General features: G+C 42.6%; 6 protein-coding genes across 6 annotated transcripts; 3 read left to right on the plus strand and 3 right to left on the minus strand.

The window, feature by feature from the left end:
- Positions 1 to 4335: 4335 nt before the first annotated feature.
- On the minus strand, positions 4336 to 5959 carry SS1G_03193 (hypothetical protein; the record flags this gene model as incomplete). Its single annotated transcript, XM_001595055.1, has 2 exons — positions 4336 to 4385; positions 4510 to 5959. 2 exons carry the CDS (start codon positions 5957 to 5959, stop codon positions 4336 to 4338), a joined length of 1500 nt encoding a protein of 499 aa, XP_001595105.1.
- A 1383-nt stretch (positions 5960 to 7342) lies between these two features.
- On the minus strand, positions 7343 to 8943 carry SS1G_03194 (hypothetical protein; the record flags this gene model as incomplete). The annotated part of the gene is made up of 3 exons (XM_001595056.1): positions 7343 to 8406; positions 8459 to 8620; positions 8679 to 8943. The coding sequence occupies 3 exons, from the start codon at positions 8941 to 8943 to the stop codon at positions 7343 to 7345; spliced, it is 1491 nt and encodes a 496-aa protein (XP_001595106.1).
- Positions 8944 to 10385: 1442 nt separating this feature from the next.
- Positions 10386 to 13489, minus strand: SS1G_03195 (hypothetical protein; the record flags this gene model as incomplete). Its single annotated transcript, XM_001595057.1, has 4 exons — positions 10386 to 10445; positions 10498 to 12120; positions 12323 to 13410; positions 13462 to 13489. The coding sequence occupies 4 exons, from the start codon at positions 13487 to 13489 to the stop codon at positions 10386 to 10388; spliced, it is 2799 nt and encodes a 932-aa protein (XP_001595107.1).
- Positions 13490 to 16446: 2957 nt separating this feature from the next.
- On the plus strand, positions 16447 to 16667 carry SS1G_03196 (predicted protein; the record flags this gene model as incomplete). Its single annotated transcript, XM_001595058.1, has 2 exons — positions 16447 to 16522; positions 16612 to 16667. 2 exons carry the CDS (start codon positions 16447 to 16449, stop codon positions 16665 to 16667), a joined length of 132 nt encoding a protein of 43 aa, XP_001595108.1.
- Positions 16668 to 17807: 1140 nt separating this feature from the next.
- On the plus strand, positions 17808 to 20033 carry SS1G_03197 (hypothetical protein; the record flags this gene model as incomplete). The annotated part of the gene is made up of 1 exon (XM_001595059.1): positions 17808 to 20033. One exon carries the CDS (start codon positions 17808 to 17810, stop codon positions 20031 to 20033), a length of 2226 nt encoding a protein of 741 aa, XP_001595109.1.
- Positions 20034 to 21072: 1039 nt separating this feature from the next.
- Positions 21073 to 22645, plus strand: SS1G_03198 (hypothetical protein; the record flags this gene model as incomplete). The annotated part of the gene is made up of 3 exons (XM_001595060.1): positions 21073 to 21276; positions 21342 to 22076; positions 22133 to 22645. 3 exons carry the CDS (start codon positions 21073 to 21075, stop codon positions 22643 to 22645), a joined length of 1452 nt encoding a protein of 483 aa, XP_001595110.1.
- Positions 22646 to 23222: the final 577 nt, after the last annotated feature.

Consider the following 23222-nt stretch of genomic DNA (forward strand, 5'->3'; position numbering starts at 1 on the left):
TTAAACAAGAAACAGAAGAACTCAAACAGAGCGCGTGGCGTACGAAAGATGAAGTTTCACGAATTTTGAATCTTCATTCCATTGTTGTACATATATGTCCACCTACCTATTTGTTCGTTCCAGCCTGGTGCTTGATTCGATGATAATTGCATAGCGTGGAGCGGGGAGCATTTGTTAGTTTTTTTGGGTTTAGTAGTTGATTGATTGGGTGGATGAATGATTTATTGATTTATTGTTTTTTTTTGGTTCCTGGGGAAAGGAGGAGCAGAGATTGACAGGTATAGAATATTTTAATGTCATGACGAGAATAAGGATGGGGATGGAGATGGAGATGGAGTGGGGGGATGATATGTGCTTAGGGTACAAGAAAGGAGGGAAGGGGATTGGTGAATGAACTTACAAAATCAACGAGAAGGCAGATTTGGGCTGGAAATTAAAAGCTCGATGCAACTGTCAGAATATATAAGGCTTTGATGCATTACTTTCAGGTAACAAATACATCAATACATAAATACATGAATGTGTGACCTGCGGTGGCACGGGAGATGGAGTAGCGAGGTGTGATGGGTGTGAATGCACAAGGTGAGTCTTAGATGAAGAGTGGAAAGGGATTAACGAGGTGGTAGCATAGGTAAGGGAATATGAGAAGAAACTTAGAAAAAGTATAGATTGCTGTCTATCTTTTCTGTGTTGTCTGTATTGTCTGTCTGTCTTATTAGCTTTGTACATATATATATAACTCTAGCGATATAGTTTCTGTATTTTTTTTATAGAAAGATTTTAAATCATTCAGTTGGATATTTGTGTACGTGTGTGTGTGTATCTTATGCTATCCTTGACTCTATGGAAGATATATAAGATAATTAGATTATGCTTTTCTTATTATGGTGGTTCGCGGGTTTTCAGATGATGGGATGATGATTGTGAGTGGCTTTTTTTGGGGTGGGGGATGTGCTTGGAATTGGGTGTTTTTGGTTTATAGTGGGGGGTTTAGGGGATGTGATTGTTATATATGATAGATTTAATTATTATAATTAATATAGCCATTTCCAATCTTAAATTTTAGCTTTAGCTTTGATGTTGTAAGATTTATATGGCATTAATTTTCAATTTTCAATTTTTATCTGCATTATATACGGAGGGATGTTTTAGAACTTGTAGGCTCGATACAATACATAGCTCTATCAAGCGCATAGATACCTAGATCTAGAGTACCATAGTAATTGTTAAGTCTTATTGCATTATGTTTTATAATTGTTCTTTAGGAAGTTTTAAAGGTCTGATATATTGATGGATGGAAGTTCGGGGGTTTTCGGAGATTTCGGTGATTTGGGGATGCTCATCAGTGCGGTGGCGTGTAGTGTTTGGGTTTGGTTTTCATTCTGATGATTTTCGGTTTGGCATTTGTTGTTTGAGATTGGGATTGGTGAGGGATATTGGTGAAGTTTATGTTCGTTGGAATTTGGAGATTTATCCGGAATTTATGGTTTGTAGGGTTAGGAACGAGGGCGGGGGATGTGGAGGAGTTGAGTTGAGTTTGATTCTGGGCTCGAGTGGAGGGGGGGTGGAAATTTTGGAGATAGATAAAAATCATTGTTTGGTGAAGTTTGAGAAATTTACTTGGATGGTTGAGAGCGAAGGGGGGTTTTGTCAAATCGATCGGGAGAAATGGAAGAATTATGAGATGGTATCTGGGCTCGCTCAATCCCCGTTGAGAAAGATACACGTGCAGGTTGTGTGGGCTGTTCTTCAAATAGTCATGATTTCTAGATGCTCTTTCATCGTTTCTTCTTGCTCGTTCTTGGGTTTTATCTAAATTGGATTCAGATGTCTCATCCTTTATTCAGTGAACAGTGTTTACTTGACCAATACACTGCACTTCACCAATATATCGCATGGAAGAAACTACCAGATACATGTATCTTATCTAGTCTTGCACGGTCTACTGTTCATACCGTCGCCTCCAACATCACTTTATGTCCAACTCGAGTCAATAAACAGGTATGATCGTTTTCAAAGAAGGCTCGAGGAGTACATGGGATGTACCTTTAGATTTTCACTAGGACTTTTCACCATTGAGACTATGGTAAACAAGAAGTTGGAACAGGAAATATAGACCAACAATGCAAAAAGCCAAAGATTATTCTTAGTTTCTGATTGAGTAAGTTCTCATTTAACTCTACTCTACAATTTTATTGGCAACATCAGGAACGATTTCAAGCTGGCTAAGATAGGAGAGTTCCCAACCTTACACCTTTCAGTCTGGAATGGAGATCAATTCTATTCATCATCATTTCATATACTTTAATCGGCGAGGCCTGATCCTAAATACAATAAAGATAAGTCACTAGATAGTGCTGACACAGCATATGTCTAAAATGTCATTTGGGCAATAGCAGGTGAGAGACCAGCTCGGATTTGCAGTGTGCTTTTGATCTTTGAGAAGCTATTGTAGCAGTCATCCAAGCTCGTCATATTGTATAAACCGCTTTGCTGTGAGCGGACGAGGAAGCATAGTTCACTGTATTGTCAATGGAGATATGTCTCTGTGTGAAAAGAAAAGGGAAGTTGTTAAAACTCAATGCTTACCTCAACTTGATGAATGAAGGAATAGGACTACTAAAGGCTGTGGCAATCGAGGCTCGGCTGAATTATGAACTACATATATACTGAGGATGGAACACATTACTAGAGGGTCCATGAGCAGTGTGGGCAGTTTTTTTTTCTACAGGACTCAGGAACTACTTTTGAGCCCACGGTGTATCCATACATGGGCACAGCTATAATAACATCCTTATTCTCATTTCAACTATTTTCCTTTCATAAGCCTTGAATGACTTTAACGCCATAGGCCAATGGGATTATAGTAGATATATGCTGGCTTGATATGGTAAGTCGGCTAGAGTGGACATCTGGTAGGATAACCTTAAAATTCAAATATATCCTAAATGGATTTGAAATGATGGGACATGTGATATGTGAAAAGAACACGGGGTTTAGTGGCGTATGTTATGATGTTGAACTTTCCATGATGAGCTAAGGGGCTATATATTAGCGAGCACTAGACAATCAAGATATAAATTTCAAAGAATGACAGTTCTCTGAATGAGAAACCAGGATGAGTTGTAAGTTAACAGAGATAATGAAGATAAGCTATCATGATCAAGAAATCAACAGTTCAAGATTTGAAAGAACCAAAAAGCTTATACATCTCAGTGCTCACAATTTGCATAGTTACTCTTTCCCTTCTACTCGCATTCCAATATCGCCCTTACTCTAAAAAATAATAATTAACTCTTCCGCGACGGATAGAAGCTATCTAAACTACGCACACTTGCCCTTTCACACACACATCCACCCTAATAAAAAGATACGAGTATCTTTAACACAAAGAACCAGAGCATTAATTAAAACCTTAATTAAAATCAAATATTAGCCCGTAATTATACTGCGGAGAATATAATCGATCATGGGCACAGGGAGGGGGTTGACATAAAAAATATCGAGGATGTATATGTAATACTTTCCGATCAAATAAACTTAGAATCGAATTTATTTACGAGGGATTATACAATAATTGCCTTATACCCATCAAGCTTTAGATATTGAGGATAGTAAGTTGGAGAGTGATGAGAGTTGGATTTTATCCGTTGCTTGCTTTTAAAGGTAACTTATAATAAGTCGATAGATAACAATTAGAATCTAATTATAATTATAATTAAGAAATATTAAAAAGATGATAGATATCCAACCAGCCACTAGAATTTTCCCACCTAAGAAATATAATCTAGTGATCTACTTTATAATAATAATAATACACTAGCACAATGAATGATATGATACCAGAGATACAGATTTATATTTATATGTACGGCTTACACACTTCAACCAACTAGCTAGCCTTTCATAGCTCTTTATAGAATCGTTCTTAGTTGTGTACAATACTGACACTGATTAATTTCTATCATTAACCGCCTGCCTTCTTTTAATATTAATCTCTAGTTCATTTTAAAGATCTAGGGAATGATGAATCATTTAATCCTGAATTGATAAATTTACTCTTTATTTATATTTACATCGAAGCGCCCTACTCGCCAGCTTTAAAACTTCAAATTCCATTACAGACAGCAAATTGATCAAAAGAATATCGGTAAAACAGGAGTTTTATTCCTAGCCGTCTATTTGAGTAGATTATATCATACTAGACTATAATATACTATACCAGACCTGACCTGACCTGACTAGACCAGACCATTACTCCATCCATAATCATTCAAATCAGTAACACAGCGATAAGATGAAATGAGATGAAATGGAATTTCTCCATCTTCATTTTCATCCTCTTATTCCTTTCTTATTCCCTCCATCTTCATCTTCATCATCATCTATACATAAATATATACACACGCATCAAACAATCAACATCTCCCCCCTCCTCATCAAAAACCCACCCCACCTCACCACCTCACCACCTCACCACCTCTCCCCTATCACCCTAAAAAAACACACTCCTCTTCTTCTGCATTTTCTTACCCCCAAAAAATCCACTCGAACTCGCCGCCCCATTACCAGGCGCTTGCAAATACGGACTTTGCCCTTGCCCCTGACCCTGACCCTGCCTCTGCTGCTGCTGCGACGAAGACGCCCCCCCAAACCAACCACTCGACAAAGAAAAATTTGACGGACCCATACTCAAGGGTCTCGTTCTCGACGGCGACAACGCACTAGAAGACGCAGTAGTAATAGCCGGTCTCAGCGGCACCTGCTGCGGGGCAAACTGAATTCTCCGTATTGAGTTTCCGGGCACGGCAGATCCATTAACAGGAGTAACACCATATTGTTTTCTCAAACGATCTGTTTCTTTAGCGATTTCGGCGTCTCTTCTCCTCTGTTCTTTTTCTTCTTCTTCTAACATTTTCTTGATCCGTTGTTCTTCTATTAATTCAAGATGTTGGCGTTCGCGTTCTTCGGCTTCGACTAGCGCTTTTAAACGCGCGGTTTCGGTGTCGATTTCCCATTGTGTGCGCGGGTTTACTGGTGAGGGGTGGTGAGATGGTCCTGGTGGGAGAGGGTATGAGGTACGGCGAGGTGGGGGATTAGTTATGAGACCTCCGGCCATGATGGGGGAGATAGCCGTTCTACTATTTTCGCGGATGACAGGGCCGCTATTATTGCGTTTTCGGGAGGGGCCTGGATTAGTATTCGGTGAACTTATATTAAACATTTCGCGCGTGGGATTGAAGAATATATCCTTGATAACTGGGGCCGATAATAAAAGTACTACTTCTAAACCCTTGAAATCTTCAACTTCAACTCGATGCATATTGGGTTGATAGATGGTGAGATCTTTCCCCCCTTTAAACATGGCAATTGGTATATCTGGCTCTTTACTTCTTTTACCCTCTGTAGTTTGCCCGACCAGGAAACAAGATAAATCTTTAGAAAACTTCCCATCTCTCTTCCACTTGAACCCAACCTTGGGTGTAAAATCAGACATTGCGGGATCACTCTGACTTCTATCAAGAGCCGAGGCAGAAGGAGCACGAAAACTAATCTGAGGCATCTCAAATTCCCAATACGCCGAACTATTCCACGAACCGGGTATCTGTTTCACCAAGACTTGCTGATCAGGATTGTATAACTGGACCGTGAAACTCTGTGGGACGATTGGTACGGGAGGAGGAGGAATGCCATTTTGAGCACGAATTTCGGCCTGGGAAAGAGTAGGTTGGGTCCATTCGGGTTGGACTAGTACTTCTGCATAGAGGACTTCAGGGTTACAAGAATCGTATAGGGCTACTGCGTAGCAGTTTTTCGAGGCTGGCAGATTGCTATCAGGTCGGCGGAATAAGTATTCGGGTTGGAGGTCGGAGCCATCTTGTCGGAGGAAGATGGGCGTTGAGAGAGGAGTATCGGTTGATGCTTTGAAGAAAAAGGTGGGGAGGTTCTCGTCAAGCATGATGATGTGATGCAGTTACAAGGACTGCTGCAATAAGTGGTTGACTCTTCAAGTTGTTAAAGAAAGTTGATCCAAGGACAAAACAAGCAGATAAATAGATGATTTGTTGGATGTTTTGGATTTTCACTCTGGAACGGACAAAAATGATTATAGCTAGATGTGATGAAACTCGGTAATGGTGCCAGTATGATTCGTGCAAATTAGTTAGTTGTTTGTAGCTACTATACTCGAGTACAATAATAATATATCATCAAAAGATGCGCAAGGTGAAGGATGATCCACCTATTCATCGGGCTATGAGCACGAAGCTTTGAAAGTTCCCGTAGATGAGGCTGAGCCACATGCAATCACCACGCGTAAGCTACCACTGGTATACCCGTCAAGACAAACAATCCCGTGCCCCATAACCTCTAATTGGCTCGATTAGTTTCGGCAATTTTTATCCATCTAACTCCACTTCTCAAGTGCGTACAGTATAGTATCTATTTATAAAATGTAGATCATTCCAAACAAAGCCTTGAATAAACTAACTTGTGAAGCTTATGAATTCCGATCATACCTATGTTTATGTAAGTCTCTACATACCCTTATCCTAATTCGTTATTTTGAAAGTTTCACCCTCCGTCATTTACTCGAATACGTACTACTTTAGATTACGTCCTCATCCAGCTGGGGAAGGGTTTGTGCGGAGTACACTACCTGAGGCCCGCCTAAAACAAGGCTTTCATGATATCTTATACGGGAGCTTTTCTAGAAGGTTATATTATATGCCTCAAAAGTTTGTCTATCATACTAATTGTCTAGATTATCAATCAGTCGAACATCTAACCTACCAGTTCTTATTCACAGTAAGGCCTGTCTAAAGACCCCCATTCTGTTTGATCACGTAAAAAGGTCAACAATTGTAAGTCTTTAATAAATTTTTGATAAATCTCCCATAAACCCTCTTCGTTTGATTTATATGTCTTCCTGTTCCCATTGTTTCCTTTCCACGCAAGCCAACCCAGCCCCTCTCAGCTTTGCCAAAGCTATTTTCCCTTGGATTTACCCCGCCCTATCAGCCACTACAAGCTGCCTATATATCCAAACCAGGAGTTTCATCCAAAAACTCCCTTCCACAGTCAAATGCGACCAAAAACAAATATTCAACCGTTCATCTCATGATACGCCTCATTGATAGATAATATGACCGAAAAAATACCAAAACAGCTGGCTAGCCGATACATAACAAAGTGAATTTACCCTAAATTTGTAATCCAATAAAGTCTCTTTCCAATACACATACTATCACAAGAAATCGTGGTGTCGCCTACTTTCGCTTTGCAGTGTAAACCAATGCAGCAACTCCAAGAAATGACTTCTAATCCGAAAAGCTGACCGAGGTCATATAATGCCACCAGGGGGGTCGTATATAGAGTTGTTTCCACCACGACCACCATTTCTACCGTCTAGACCTGCACTTCCAGGAACGTCTTGTATTCCAGGCTCTGTATTGGGGCTAATCTTCCTCAGCATAAACATAGGCTTTTTGCCTTCCTTGTCTAATTGTTTGAATAGAATCAGAGGCTTCTCTTCCATGCCCAAACATCTTTCCTTGTCCCCATAGACAATGTATAAAGCGTATTGTTCCCACGGCGCATTAATGTTGTATTTTTTCAAAGCAGCAGGCAAGACCTTGTAGCATGGGTCTTCCATACTGACACGGAATGATTTGAATATTTCGACTGAAGCACCACCGCCACCAGAAGGTGGTTCAATAGCAGGTGTTTGGGCTCGCCGTGAAGGTGCTGGTTTGGTACTATCGCGGGAGTATGTAGATGGAGGATACTGGTCGTTATCGTTTTGAGGGAAGGTGCTGCGGCCTGGAGTAGGTTGTTGATCCGATCGGTATGAACGTGAGGCCAAAGTGGATCCACTCAAATGACTGGGAGGAGGGGAAGTTGGCGAAGGTTGACCAGGAGACAGTGATTGCGAGCCGCTGTTCGTAGCGCTGAGGTGCGATGAAGAGAGGACTGCCCGCTCGGCAGCGTTTGCAGGGTCGAGAGCTTGTTCCATCATAGACCTATCATGGTTGGATTGTAAATTGAATGTAGGAGATGCATTTTTTGGCGTTGATTCTAAAAAGAGCTTTTTGGTTGAGAACTTTCGCGAAAGTCCTGATTGGCTTGAAGAAGGCGTTGGTGCAGGAGGTGACAGCGTATTGTTGTTATCGTAAGAATATGAGCTTTGATTGCTGGTTCCAGGAGGGTGGTATGGTAACGGTTGTCCTTCTTTCGCCATCCGAAACACTGGTAAAAGGTCCTCCCGCAATCGAGTATACTCAGCAGTTAGCCTGCGTAATTCCATTTCTGCGATGCTCATTCGTTCATCTCGTAATCTTAATTGCTCGACAAGATATTTGATATCTTTGAGTGTTGCGGTGGCATACTGTGCCTCGGCGTCTGCTGCTACAGAGGAAGTCAGCTAAAGTACTCATTGCCATTCAATCAACCAACTCACACAGTGGCACATAATCATCACTCTCTACAGGCACATCCTGCTTGATCTTGATGTCGTAAACGTTCTTGAGAATTGTAAGTCGATGCCCCACACTCGTTATTCCCATATCTTTTAAATCTTTATGGTGTAATGCTACCAGTACATCTCCAGTGATCCCACCATCTATCTCTCTCAATTAGATAAGAGATCCAAGGTCAATCAATACCGCTTTGAAGCATACCTAAGAATATTTCTTCATACAGCCGCAGTCCCAGACTACGTACGAATTCGGCGCAATCTTCCTCGGTCCAGCACGTTATGATAGCCTCCGGTAAACTCTCCCCGATGCCATGGTTGCCGTATGTAGTCGGGGTATGCTCATTGGAGGAAAGACCGTCGGAATCCTCTGAATCGTTGGCGGGGACTGGGGAACTGTTATGCACACTTCTCTCGTACTCGTCATCCGCATCAGATTCTGGGTAGGCTGTGCCGGACTCGAATGCCATAATTATATCTCAAAGGCAAGAAGGCGAAGGCGCGCAAAACAGACCAAAAGGCTTTGTCGCAGCGATTGAAACCAAGTTCCTGAACAAGAATCATACAGTAGATGCAGACGTTTCGCTTAACCTTCTGTGAGAGAGTGGTCCAAGCTCTGCGCTTAAATTTATGGAGCTGGATGGTGGTGGGTTAAACTGTGTCTGTACGTTTTCTCTGTACTTTTTTAATGGCTGGTGTGGTGGGTTGGTCGCAGAGTGAGCACAGAGTGAGCACAGAGGAGGTAGATGAGAGGTCGTTCAAAGTGAAGCGGGCAAGTTACCCCGTTTCCAAGTGGAGGAAATGATAAACAGATGTATGCCAAACGCCGGATAGTATGGTCCTATGAAGGTGAAATTGTATCAGGATGAGAGTAGATGATTATTAACGGTATTTAGGAGGTCGCTAGTACTGTCACCAAATAAGTACCTAGCAGTAACTCAAACGATTTCAGTATCACACATCCCAAGCAAGAATTCGAAGATTGACAACATTTAGCTAAATGTTTAGAATACCAGGTCAGTAAATTGGATTGTGAAGTTAGTTGTACAGGACAATAAATATCACAAGCTCCAAGTTTGACATGTACTATGTTATGTATATATGGGTAATACATACTCCATACCCAGTTAGCTAGTGTAAATCTTACTTCGAATATTCAAATATTCCCCTCTCACAACCACCCAAGCCACAAAATAAAGAATGCAACATCCAATGAAGTCACATCATTACATTAATATAGGTACCTATCATTCAAGACAAGGATCCAAGAAAAGCCAACGAATGAGCATTTCCCCATGTGGAACCGGGGCGTTAAAACAACAGGAAAAAAGCTCCATAAATACTTACCTTAACAACAAAACGTCAATGACGATCATCTAAAAAATTGGAAATAGTATAGTTCCCGCGTTTGTCGCCGCTGGTTGTTTATTTAACCGCTATAATAATATATATACGTATATACATGTATATAGAATATATATGTAATCACCATTCATATCACCCGTGTGAACCAATGTACAACACAATACTCAATTGAAGCTCAATTCAGTCAGGTCTCACCTACGGAAGCGAAAAGCTCAATGCTACCTAGTATGCGACCTTTCGGATACCCGCGGACAACAGAATCTTTTGATATATAAATCCATCAAGAGCAGTATGAAAAGAAAAAAAAACCAATCGAAAGTAACCAGCCGACGATGCAAGCAAAACTATGTACAAGGCGCCCTTGCCAATGCTGCCGAATGAACAAATCTTTCAAAGATCCAATGTTGTGGTATAAGGTATCCCATCCCCATCCCCATGCCAAACCCTCCTTTTCCCCAGTAGCGCCAGAATTTGTGCCCAAACCACTCCAGCTTCATCATAAATTCATCGATTCATGTAAGATTTACAATTTGTATTTGGTCTTCTATCATGAAGATTGTGTCCTCATTTTGCGGGCTAACCAATCACCTAGCATTCCATCCAAACGCTGTAATATAGTCAGTACAAGAATATTTTTTCCCCATCTCATCAAAACTCACATTGGTTATATCTGCCAGTTTGGCATTTTCTTCCTTGAAAAGGTTGCCCACAATAGGATGATCTGATCCTGCCGGCACGACCCCTGATTTATCGTACACAACCACTAGCAGATCTCTTATGTCGGTATCATCATCGAAGAATGTCCTAAGATGCGAGTCGCTCCAGGTAGGTGTGGATGTTGAAGTTGTAGAGCTTCCCGTCCCCTTCTTAATATCATCAGCATCAATAAGCTCAGGTGAAGGTGATGACATTGGTGATGGTGGTTCTTCTTGACTAGACGTATCAACCATGAGTGCTGGCGGTTGGGAAGTTGTCGGCGTGATCGGAGAGACTTGTACTGGCGATTCCAATAATCTCTCGTCCACAGCGTCACCAACTTCATTCGCAGAGGCGGCGATGTAACTGTCAGGAAAGCTACCTGGAATAGGTCGTTCAGCCTGTTCACCTGAGGAACGAATAGATTCTTCAACATCAGATTCTTCCGAAGATGAATCAAAATCATCCAACTCGACTCGAGCCTTTGCTTTTTTGGTTTTGACAGGCTTTGGCTCTGAATTGGTAGAAATTGCGGAATGTAAAATTTTAGATATCGCTCCAGGTGACCTGGGACTCGAAGTCGTGGGTGAGCTGGGAGATTCCTGTTGGCTTGGAGTGACAGAGTGCGGCTCGGGCTGTACTAGACGTAGTGAAGGCCCTGGGGCCGAATCAGCTGCGAATGCACGTTCAGAAATTGTCGCAAGCTGTGGTTCCATAGACCTTGGCGCCCTCGTGTTTTGGTTGCGACTGGGCGAGGTTTCTGGTCGCGGTTGTTTTTGTAACTTGCTGGGCTGTTTTTGAGTTTCAGGACTTGATTCCTCGAGAGATGCCAGATCCGAGTCCTTGCTAGGAGAAGGGGATGACCTAGGATTCTCGCTTGATTGTTTGCTTGATGTTATTGAGTCTTCGAGATCATCATCTTGCTGCTTCGACTTCTTGTCCTTTCGCTTGAATAGCCCGCTAAGCATTCCTGGCTTCTTCTCCTTTTCTTTCTTGTCTTTCTTTTCCTTCTTGTCCTTAGTTTTGTCTGAGACAAGATCCTTCTCAAGTCTATCGAGGCTCGGCCTCTGCTTCTGTTTCTCCGAGTCATTAGATGTCCGAGTTGAAGTGCTAGAATCATCACGAAGCAGATTTGGCGTAAGTGTAATTTTTCGAGTTTCTACAGTGTCGTCTTTGAAGAATGAATCCGTGTTGCGTAGAGTACCATTCCTGGATTTGCTACCTTCTAGTTTTCCTTCCGATATCTCGTCGCTATTTCTAGCTCCGTCTAAGCTTGATTTAACGGCAGAATTGTCACGATCTGGACTTTCCGATTTCACTTCGCGTAGCTCAGAACGTGGTTTGAGCGGCTCTATTGCAACGATTTCATCGTCCTCAACGGTCTGCTCTTGTTGTTCACGCTGTTGCTCTTGTTGCCCGTAGAAATCCCCATCACCATCCTCTTCGTCAGTAGAGTAATCGACATCCGAAGCCTCGACGTATGTCGGTGCCGTAAAGGTCACAGTCTTAGCATTCCTTCGTCGAATTGCTTTCTTCAGGGGATTTTTTGACTTCTCTGCTTGGTCTCCCAGCCTGGTCGATGAAAGCTGTGCATATCAGTAAAGTGTCGAAGGCCAAGAAATATCACGTACATCAATATTCCTATGTTTGTTAAGTCTTGCTAGTCTTTCCGTTGGCGTTTCGATATGTTCTGCTGGTAAGTAACCTACCGTTGAAACTAATGTTAGCGGCTAGATGAGATGATTTGCCGTGTGACTTGCCTATACTACTGTCCTTGACTACCCTTACTAGCCACCAATAGCTGTTACTATCGTCCAGTAAAACCATGGTATCTCCCTTGGTGGCATTCGCTTGGCCTTCTACTGTAGCGACGAAGGTATGGAGCGCGTAGACGAATTCGAAATCGATATCTTCTGATTCTTGTAAGCACTCTCCACCCCATCCGGAATCAACAAATCTAGAGTCAGCAGCATATGGAATATCATCATCATCGTCGTCGTCATTATCATGTTGGTCTTCTTCGTCCTCGGAGCTTTCGTATGGTATGGTCATGGTCTCATAGTCGTAAGGATCGAAAAAGGAATTTGGGGCCGTGTCCTGGTCCGAATCATGCATCGCTGCGAGCTGGTCATGAAAATACTCTTCGTTGTAGTCCTGGTCTTGCTCTTCCATAGAAGGTCCATATTTTTCCGGGGTTACTGGTATAGGCGCGTCGGGATCGTAATTGGACGTAGTACTATTCGCTCGGTCGAGATACTCACCTAGATGATGATGATGATATTGAACTTCGTGAGCCACCTGGCTCAGGTCCATTTCTAGCTGGTCGCTCATGGGTTGTAATGGAAAGAAAGTGGGTGGCTCCACGAAAGGGGATGAACTTTCGCCGCACGCTTGTGAAAACGACGAGGAGCTTTCTCGGGAGAGGGAGTCGGACCTAGAAGGCCAATGTTTTGGAAGGAAATACCCACCATCGTCGATGGATGGAGAGCTTGAAATCTTGTCCATCATATCATCATCCATGCTATCATCCCCTTCAGCATCTGCCATGTCCCCGTCTTCGCCCCAAGCACCTCCCGAACCACCATTCTGAGCAATTGCCAAATCGTCTTGCTGATTGTTCCCGTTCAAGGCAGAAGTAACCTCAGCGGCCAAGTCGTCACTCGTAAAATCTTGTATCATTTGCCCTTCGCCATTGGCCCATTCCCTTGACACTCGCGGACTTCGATGCTGTTCATCCGCGACATCTGCGGCGGCTTCTCGCAGTGCTTCGGCCTGATGTGGAGCGGGCGGCCCAGTACCTAAAGGTGTTGCATCCGCCTGCTTCTTGGAATGGTCTTGCGCCGATGGAGCATTTGGGTCCTGGAGGTCAATTGAATCTATAAAATCAGTAACCATTGAAGAGCGGCAGTGAGGTAATCAAAACCAACCAGCGCGAATAATTTCCGGGCGCGTCATGACTCTATCGTATCGTGAGGTCGCAAACCTCGAAAGAATAATAAATCTGGTTCTGGCAGTGGTTTATTTAACTGCCACTTTATGAGATGATTTGTGACAGGCACGAGCACAGATTATGATTAACATCCAAATGAAATACAGCAAGATTGCTCTGCCACATCTAAGCCCTGAAGTGAAAGTCGTGGTGAAAAGGAGTGAATAGGGCAAGGCAAGATAGGTAGGTAGCGACGAATAATTGTTATGAAGTCCAAAAGTATTGAGAGGTCAAGAAGTTTTTGAAGGTTTCCGGGATTAGAGGCAAGACAAATAAATGAAATAATATGAAATGTGAAATGTGAAATGTCAATCAAGCCTTAGCACGGGGCTGATAGGAGGATCGACTTTCAAGCAGCAGGTCATGAATGAAAAGGCTTCCTAATGGGAATCAGGAAAAGGAGTGATTATTGGGAAGAGGTTAAGAAAGTCTACTAGAAGAACAAAATGGTTTGATCAGAAGTAAAATGAAACTATTGTAACAGTAGGGTAATTGCCGTGTGAACGAATAAATACTAGTATATCATGGTAACTCTTGGAGCGACTCTATGAAATTCTTGAAAGAGGTTGAACATTGTCAAAGATGTTTGTTTCATTTGATTAGATTACTCTCAAATCTTTCAAAGTATCTCAGTATGGAGTACAGACCAGACCGCGAGACGTACAACTTTTTATTTTACACAATTATGCAGCAATATTACCGAGCTATGGATGCCAAGACCTTTTCCTCCTGAGAATTGTACCGAAAATAGGTTTCTGTGAATGAGGCATAGGTAGATAGCTAATTGGAGGGCTGGTAGGAGTGAAGGAGTGACGGAGGGACGACTGAGTATGCAGTGAGAGACTTGGGTGATCTCTTTCCTGCCTCAAGATTACTGTCCAGCAGATAGATTAGTTCTCTCTCCATCATCCCTCATCATCCTTCCAATTGATTCGTCCCAACTAACCCCGCGTCTAAAAGATATTGTGTGCATTTTAGCTACATAGGTATTGATGTGCTATCATTGTTTGTGGGTATCATCATTGAGGATGGATGGCATTGATTGATTGATTGATCATTGCAGTAGGTCAGGGCAGCATGGTTGAATCTGCATTTCGTTTCAGAAGAACTTTACCCCCTGGTGCCCCTACCTAATGTACAGCGTAAGTCTTACCTAAATAAACAAGCCCATCTATTGGTTTGCACAAGCAGAATTGCGTTCGAGTAAGTTACGATACCATGAAGTCATCAAAAGGGCTACACTCTACTCCATACATTACTGCGTACATTACATTCATTACGTTATAAAGCATCGGAAGTGCTGCTTAAGAGTTAAAGGGGATTCAGAAGATACCGCAAGGAACAAGAAGGTTTATGTACCTGTGCCAGTGCCCATAATTCATTTCTCCTAGCCTCTCCATCAATTTTACTTAAGCATGTTTCCACACTTACCTCCTTCCGTACAAGTAATCTGGAACATTTTGGAACCCAAAAATTGATCAACCCGTGCAAGATCTTATCTGTGGCTTGACTTCTATTGTGTGTTGATTGCGAAATCGGATAAGAGACGATAAATCAATCATTGTAAAGTAATCTTTCAAGTGTGGCTCGAATAATCAAACTGAACCACGTAGAGATAGATACCTAGTAGATAAGCCTACGATGGGGATGGCTTCCAAAATCGAAGAAAGTCGCCTGTTTGGTTCTCTTTTCCATCTCTCCTTTATTCCTTGTCGACCGGTTGTTGTGAATACATTGTAAATCTTAACTGTGTAGAATTCGAAATGGTTTCTTTAAATTCTGCGATTTCTCTATTATCTTTCTATCCCGCTTATCCGTTCTCGTTGAAGTTTTCCAATCGCCCTCATGTGCTTATTTATTCATTCAGTATTAATTATTATGCTGGTATGGTGGCACTACATTTCTCTCGAAAATCTCTGTACCCCGTACTGTGGAAATGTGCTCTCCTACCATTTTTAGCTATGTACATATACATACATACAACCGGATTTATCCGGTGGAGAGGGCCATGCGGGACAGAGATGTCATTAATTTATGCTTTGCATGCTCGATCAAGTGACCATGTAATATCCTTTCCTGGTTGAATTTCTCGTCTACCATTTGATGGAATCATATACATTGTCAAGAGTCAAGACTCGAGAAGGGGAGAAGAGGCCGTTGTGAGGAAACATGGAAACAAGTTTTTGCCGAGTGCTAGTTGATGGTTAAAGTCTTCATTGGATTGGACCCCATCATAGGTGTCACATTGAAGTTGTAAGATTCCTTTTTGGTAAAGGAAGCTGGGCTCTTACTCTTCTCATCGATCTGACATCTCAAACCATGACTTGATGATCGGCTCCACGGTCCATTCGTTGGCAGTGGAAACACCAACTCTACCTGAACGTGTTGTAGTATTAGTTACCGAGATCCATTTCAACCGATTACCCCCAAATTCCCCAACTTTTTTTTTCGTAGCACCAAACCGTCCCCCCAATAGCTTAACAGCACCAAGCTTTTCCCCAAGGCACTTCCAAGGCATGTAACCGTTACTTGGCGATGAGATGAAGAAAAAGCCACGGTTCTACAGTTCCTCGAACATTTTTTGAGGAGAGATCATCTTAGGATTTTCCGAACTTTAACACATTGGAACTTTAATTAGATTCAAACAATGGTGAAGGGGAAAGAAAAGGTCCTGAGTGAGAGCAGAATGAGAGCAGAATGAGAACAGAATGCGGACATCAATGTGATTCCGACCGTGTTACGAAATTTCTGCTCTTTGATACTTATGGTAACCATATGTGGGATAAATCGAAACGACAGGTGGGAGAATTTCAAGCCATCGCAAAGTTTCTCACCGGCCACGATAGCACAATACGACCTTACTCGAAGTAGATGACCTAGATTGCTTTAGCTTTGGCTTTAGATTTAGATTGACTGGTTAAGTATGGTTTGTCGGCTGTATTCTGGCCCGTCACTCGTGGCGAAGCGTAGTACCGGACATCAAGAGTCAAGAAAAGTAGGTATGTACGAAGTATAGCTAGAGCAGATAATATAAGCTGATGCGAAAGTAGATTGGTCAATTAACACATGCTACATGATAATTGGATAGATACACTTGACGATGACAAGGCCGAGTCCGAGTCCAATGCATTCTCGTGTAGGTAGAAGTCCAAACAGGTTCTACATAATAAACTCACTCATGTTCATTCGATGATTACTACCACAGATTTGGATTTTCGATCGAATTGGAAAATATGTCTAGACATAAGCTATCTAGTATGCAGTATACAGTATATAGTATATACAGAGTATATACAGACTACTCACTGTCCAAATTATTAATATGGAACATTCGAGCGTCGGTGGAAAAAGAGGGGAAGGTGGTGTGGGTGAGAACGGATCAACTGGGTGTAGGGTGTAGCTAGTGATGGGTAGATACAAGGTAGGGTCCAGGTAGGGTCGTTAGTTTATTAATTGAATATTCAGAGTATTCTCAGTATTCTGAAATGAGAATAATAATGAGAGGATTCGAAATCAACAACAAATCCTAGAAAGAAAAAATAGAAAAATGCACGTACAAATAAAGTTAAAATCATTGTCCCATCAGCAACTGCATTGCATTCATTACACTACCTAGTCCTCTGTACACCAAACACAGCATCTCTGTCTCTTTTAATTACCTCTTGCGGACCACAATCCATGCCTAGGTAAGGTCCCTAGCAGTGTCGTATCCATTATATCAATCACTCGGACACCCTGTTACTTGTGACTTGCCACCAGTTTAAGCAACAACCTACCTACCTACCTACCTACCTACCTGTATGAATGAAACTGACCTCGAACACTTCATGAATCCAAACATAAACAACCACATCTTCACCTCAAAATACTTCGATCCTTTTTGACTTTGGTTCCCGTTTTTATTGTATACATTTCTAAGACAAGTTGATGCGTGAGCAAACTCTATTTTATTATCAGTCATCGTGATTTTCATTCGGTCTTTCAATCATCCCATCCCTCCCTTTTCCACATTTTGATTCTCGAATTCAACAAAGCCTGAGCGACTCAAATACTTGGTTGATCTTCATTTCCGTTATTCACAAACACGAACATCGCAGCGCAAATAATATACATACACACACACACACACACACACACACATATATATATATACATAATATATATCATTTATCCCAACGCAATAACAAACTTCATTAGAGAACCGAAATATTCTTATCATGACGACAACTTCATATTAAGTTTATATGAGCAATTAGCGGCCGGGCCGCCCCCAATCAGTTGAAAATGGATCGCAGACAATTAATCAACAACCTGAAGCCTTCGCCAACTCAATCTACAACCGTTACTCGACCCCATTGCACACCTTTCACCCTACCCTCCAATGGCGTTATCAATCTTGGTGGACCCGAATATTTCACCCTCACAACCAATGCTATCTTCACTCCAGAATGTACAGGTACGGCCGATATTGTTATCACCAGTGCGAACAGTCCTGCGTCGTTCATCGATCTGCGTGATCCCTTTTACGCTTCCACGATACCGGAATGTTACGCCCTCGCTGCCACAACTGTAATTGCATACATGCTAGTCATAATGCTTTTGATTACCCCAAGAACATTCCTGGTTCAAGGCGCTGTAGTATTAGGACGACGCGGATTTACGAACGGTCCATCCGGCAGTGACGCAGGCATTGGCATTGGTGGAAGGCCTTGGCTACAGAAGGTTGCAGCCTTGACTGTTGCAGTCTCTCTAACTATCGCGACGGCAGATACGTTTCGTGTCGCCGAAGAACAATACGAGCTCGGGTTTATGAATGCAGGGGCCTTACAAGACGAAGTCGATGGTGGTTTGGAACTCAAGATTATTCGTGTTATATCGGATACCTTTCTGTGGCTCGCGCAAGCCCAGACTCTGATAAGATTATTCCCACGACAGCGAGAGAAAATTATAATCAAATGGACGGGCTTTGCATTAATCACACTAGATGTTTTGTTTAGTCTCCTCAATAACTTCGTCTACAAGGGCAATTCGCGACCCCGCTCTTTTACAGATGCTGTACCCGCCTTAGCTTATCTCTTCCAACTCGCTCTAAGTCTTCTCTACTGCGCTTGGGTCATTTACTATGCTATTTCAAAGAAGCGCTACGCATTTTATCATCCGCAAATGCGGAATATATGTCTTGTGGCATTGTTGTCGCTGGTATCAGTGTTGGTACCCGTGGTTTTCTTCGTCCTTGATATCTCGAAGCCTACACTTGCTGCATGGGGTGATTATGTCCGGTGGGTTGGTGCAGCAGCAGCAAGCGTGGTGGTATGGGAGTGGGTGGAGCGAATTGAAGCACTAGAAAGAGATGAAAAGAAGGATGGAGTGCTCGGAAGGGAAGTCTTTGACGGGGACGAGATGCTAGAGGTCACCCCAACATCGGATTGGGCTAAACATTTCCGCAAAGACGGAGGTGACAAGGGAGGGACTGCTACGGGTTCGACCTGGCCAGCAATGTCTGGGTTGGCTAACCGTTATAGGCCGCGTGCTCCGAACGATCTCGAGGCCGGGCCGGGTTCCGATCAACGTACAGGAAGACATTTATTAACGGCCCGCCCTCCATTATGGCCTACTAGGCCCGAGCCTATTGCGACACCCATCAATAGGGCAGATACTGCCAGCGCTGAGAGCACTGTCTATGCAGTGAGGTATCATCCCATCAGTGATGCGACTCCGCCCATTGTTGGTACTAATACAACTCTCTCGAGAAGTAACAGTGAAGCTATATCAATTAGCAGGTCCATTAGCAATGAAGAAATTGACTTCGATAAGCCAGTCATCATTGACCAGGGGCAGAATGCCCCTAAAGTTGCAGCGGGTGCTCAGAATTGGCATTGGAATGCCCTCAATCCTTTTCGGCATCGAGTTCAAGGGCCTCCAGCAGAAGTTTCGTTGCATACTGCAAAGCCTGCAACAACTTTTAATGGTCATGAACCCTCGAACCGGTGGGACATGCGCGCCCGAATTGAAGGTTTCGCTGCTGCCCAGGCAGAAAGGTTGCGTGAAAAGACACGTCCTACAGTCAATACAGGCCCTCTACCTCTCACTGTAATTCCAGCACCAAGAAGACGTGCTAACGCGTCGGAATCTGAGGAGTCAGATTCAGATTCAATTCAACCAGCACCTGAAAGGCCATCTCAGATAGAGAGTGAAACCACAGGACGTGATCAGCATACCAGAACAAGTGACCCTTACACTCCAGATAGTCTTCAACGACATTCTATCACTCATCGTGGTAGCATATCATTTGCGACGGCGGTGCAACCAGAAACAGACCAGCGATTTGAAGATACAACCACTTCAGGGACTCTTGTAAATAGTCGTCAGACTCCCAATTTTTCGAGTTCGCGAAGCAGCCCTGTCCAAGCTCGAAGTACTGTCACGCCGGCTCTCCCCGCAATCATAGATGGTTTACCAGTAAAAACTATACCGGCACCACCACGACGGCCTAGGGTGGGAGATTCTTGATATAACATCTATGGTACGATTTTGATTTAAGCATGAGCGTGGCGCTGGGACTTGAGCATTTGTGTATTGGTACATAGGGACATCAAAAGGAGTTCCAAAAAATTACGACGGAGTATGGGAAGGAAGGAAAAGGATATGGATATAGATACCACAACGCAATGCACACGAACTACGGGTGCATTGTACATATAGTAGTAATCAAGACATGAGACCACGAATTCTTCTGGACGAAAATTGCGTCAGGCATAGCATAGCATTAGCCAGCTGTATATTCAAATTATACCCCCTTTATTTTACGTTTGCCAAGCATATATCCACAATTGACTTGGTAGTTGAAAACTAAGAGCCAGAAACTACGAACGAGGAGTCGAAAGATTGGAAGCCAAAAACTACGAGTTCAAAAACCACGAGCCGAAAACCGCGATACGACCAATGAGTGATTAATAGATAAGGGATTGAGTAGAGTAAATTCCTCTCATGAAGATATACTACTAGACTACAACAAGTAGTGGTCTTCGATAAACCAAACCTCAGTGGATGAATGGCTCTTTTAGGATCAATTCATTCCTCTCCAAGCATATCTTGGATTAAAAGTATCGTTTGCGACTAACCAAGCTACTATTATGGCATTGATGATGTAAATTCTTTAAAGTGCATTGTTCTGTAGTTGAATTACTAGGTACGTATTCTTTGATGAATGATGACAGGGGAATGAATGATGATGTTTGAAGGTAGACGTGGATGGTGGGTATGTATGTCCGAGAATCCCAGATGAATTTTAAGCTCATTGCTGTTACCGACTATTGTTAGTCCGACGTGCCCACGGCTGATAAAAAAGTTGAATGCCCCAAGTAAACGATATATATTTTCTACATTTCCTACATTTCCTTTGCACCATTGTATGCCTCTTAGAATCATTGCACCGCGATCCTTACTTCTATTATAATTGACCACTTTTTAATAATCTCAGGAATTGCGAACCATTAAAGTTTCCCCATCCATTGTTTCACAAGATTGGTTGTTCGTCGCGTCTCCGAATATGGCTATGACCGAATCTTTCCCGCAGCTGGAATCGACAGCAAAGCAGGATAAATTAACGCCTCTCAATGCGCCGTCTCGTATTGACAAACCGAAAATACGACGTCGTTCTAGTGGGTTGGGTGGAGAGATCAGGGCTGGAGACACGGGTGCGCCGGCTTTTGCAACTGTTGATATTAGACCGCCTTCATCTGGAACAATTAAGGTCAGTACTATCCCATCTTTTCTCCGCAGACAATTGCTTGTACTGATGGATTTGATGTCAATTAGGCCCAGGCAGATAGGGATCGAAAGAAACCATTTTCAAAAAGGCGAAAAGCAAAGACACTTTTGCAGCAGTATAAGAGATATGCATTGAAGCACACTTGGGTTACACCTCTAGCAATCATCGCAGTCATCCTCTGCCTTTACGCTGTCAACCCAACCAAATCGAATCCCGTACACTATTTCATTTTCCCTGCTTATGAACTCCCTCCAACGGCAGGTGCTGAACCGGGAGCACCAATTCAATATGGCAAAGGACCGTGGGATTTTGCTCTGGTTTCTTTCTACATTGTGGTTCTATCCTTCACTCGAGAATTCATCATGCAGAAATTCCTCCGGCCATTGGCTCGCAAGAGTGGACTGAAGAGTAGGGCAAAACAATCGAGATTTATGGAACAAATGTACACTGCTATATACTTTGGTATTCTTGGTCCTTGTGGCTTATACGTCATGAGTCGAACACCAGTCTGGTATTTCAATACACGCGGAATGTACGAGGGGTTCCCGCACAAAACACACGAGGGGATTTTTAAATTCTATTATTTGTTCCAGGCTGCATACTGGGCGCAGCAAGCTCTAGTTTTATGTTTGGGTTTGGAGAAACCTAGGAAGGATTATAAAGAGTTGGTCGGACATCATATTGTGTCTTTGTTCCTTATTGGGTTGAGCTACCGTTTCCATTTCACATATATGGGATTGGCAGTTTATGTCACTCATGATATCAGTGATTTCTTCCTAGCTGTATGTTCATGGTTCTTTTACTCAAGCACATTTAACTCGCGCTAACATTATTTCAGACATCCAAAACTCTCAACTACTTAGATCACCCTCTTGTAGGGCCATACTTCGCATTCTTCATCGCCGCGTGGATTTACCTCCGACATTACCTTAATCTCAAAATCCTCTATTCAGAATTTAACGAATTCAAGACCGTAGGACCTTATGAATTGAACTGGGAAACGGAACAATACAAGTGTGAGCTCTCGCACGTCATCTCTACAGCTCTCCTTGCAAGTTTGCAAGCTCTCAATCTCTTCTGGTTATTCTACATCCTACGTATCGCATATCGATTCGTCTTTATGAGTATAGTCGAGGATGATCGAAGTGATAATGATGAGAATGAGTTAGCGGAGGAACAGAGATTGGATGAATTGACCAGACAAGGAGTGGATGTTGTGGCTGCTAAGGCGATTTTGTCGGAAGATGCAGTGCCAAAGATTAAATTGAATGGAAATTCGATTAAGGGGAGGAGTTCAGGGATGGAATTTGAAACGGATGCCATTACGAATAGAAAGGAAAATGTTAAATAGACTCTTAAGTTGAGTCGTGAAGCCTTTCCTAGAATCCGAAACCCGGTTTTGGAGGAAATACATTGGAAGGGGTCAGAAGTTGTGGGTTATGAGTATCCACAGGATTCTTATCCTCAATGAGATGGAGATGAGGATAAAGATTCTGACGAGATATATGTGTACTACGTCTCATGATTAACGCAATGTAAAAAAGGGTAGCACGCAAATGGGGCTTCAACCGCTACCTACAACGGCATCAAAGATCACTATATCTTATGGATGGTTATGGATGAGTGATGATTGGAACGGAATGCGTGTGTATATTACTTAACTAAAGGAAATTTCGCGGGAGAAGGAGATGAAGATGGAGATTATGGCATATTGATTGTACATTCGATTTTTGGGGGGTTCGCTTCTTGTATTGATTGATTGGTTGATTGAATTTGGTTTTGGGCGGGATGAGGGGAGGGAGAGAGATTTTGAGAGTGAAGAATAGGTTGGTTTGGGATGGGATGGTTAGATAGATATATTTGTTTAATTAATAAGTAGGGAGAAGGGTGGTTATTCAGAGTATATTATTTTATTATTTGTCATGTTG

This window comes from Sclerotinia sclerotiorum, genomic scaffold (genome assembly GCF_000146945.2).
Source record: "Sclerotinia sclerotiorum 1980 UF-70 scaffold_4 genomic scaffold, whole genome shotgun sequence".
Lineage (NCBI taxonomy): Eukaryota > Fungi > Ascomycota > Leotiomycetes > Helotiales > Sclerotiniaceae > Sclerotinia > Sclerotinia sclerotiorum.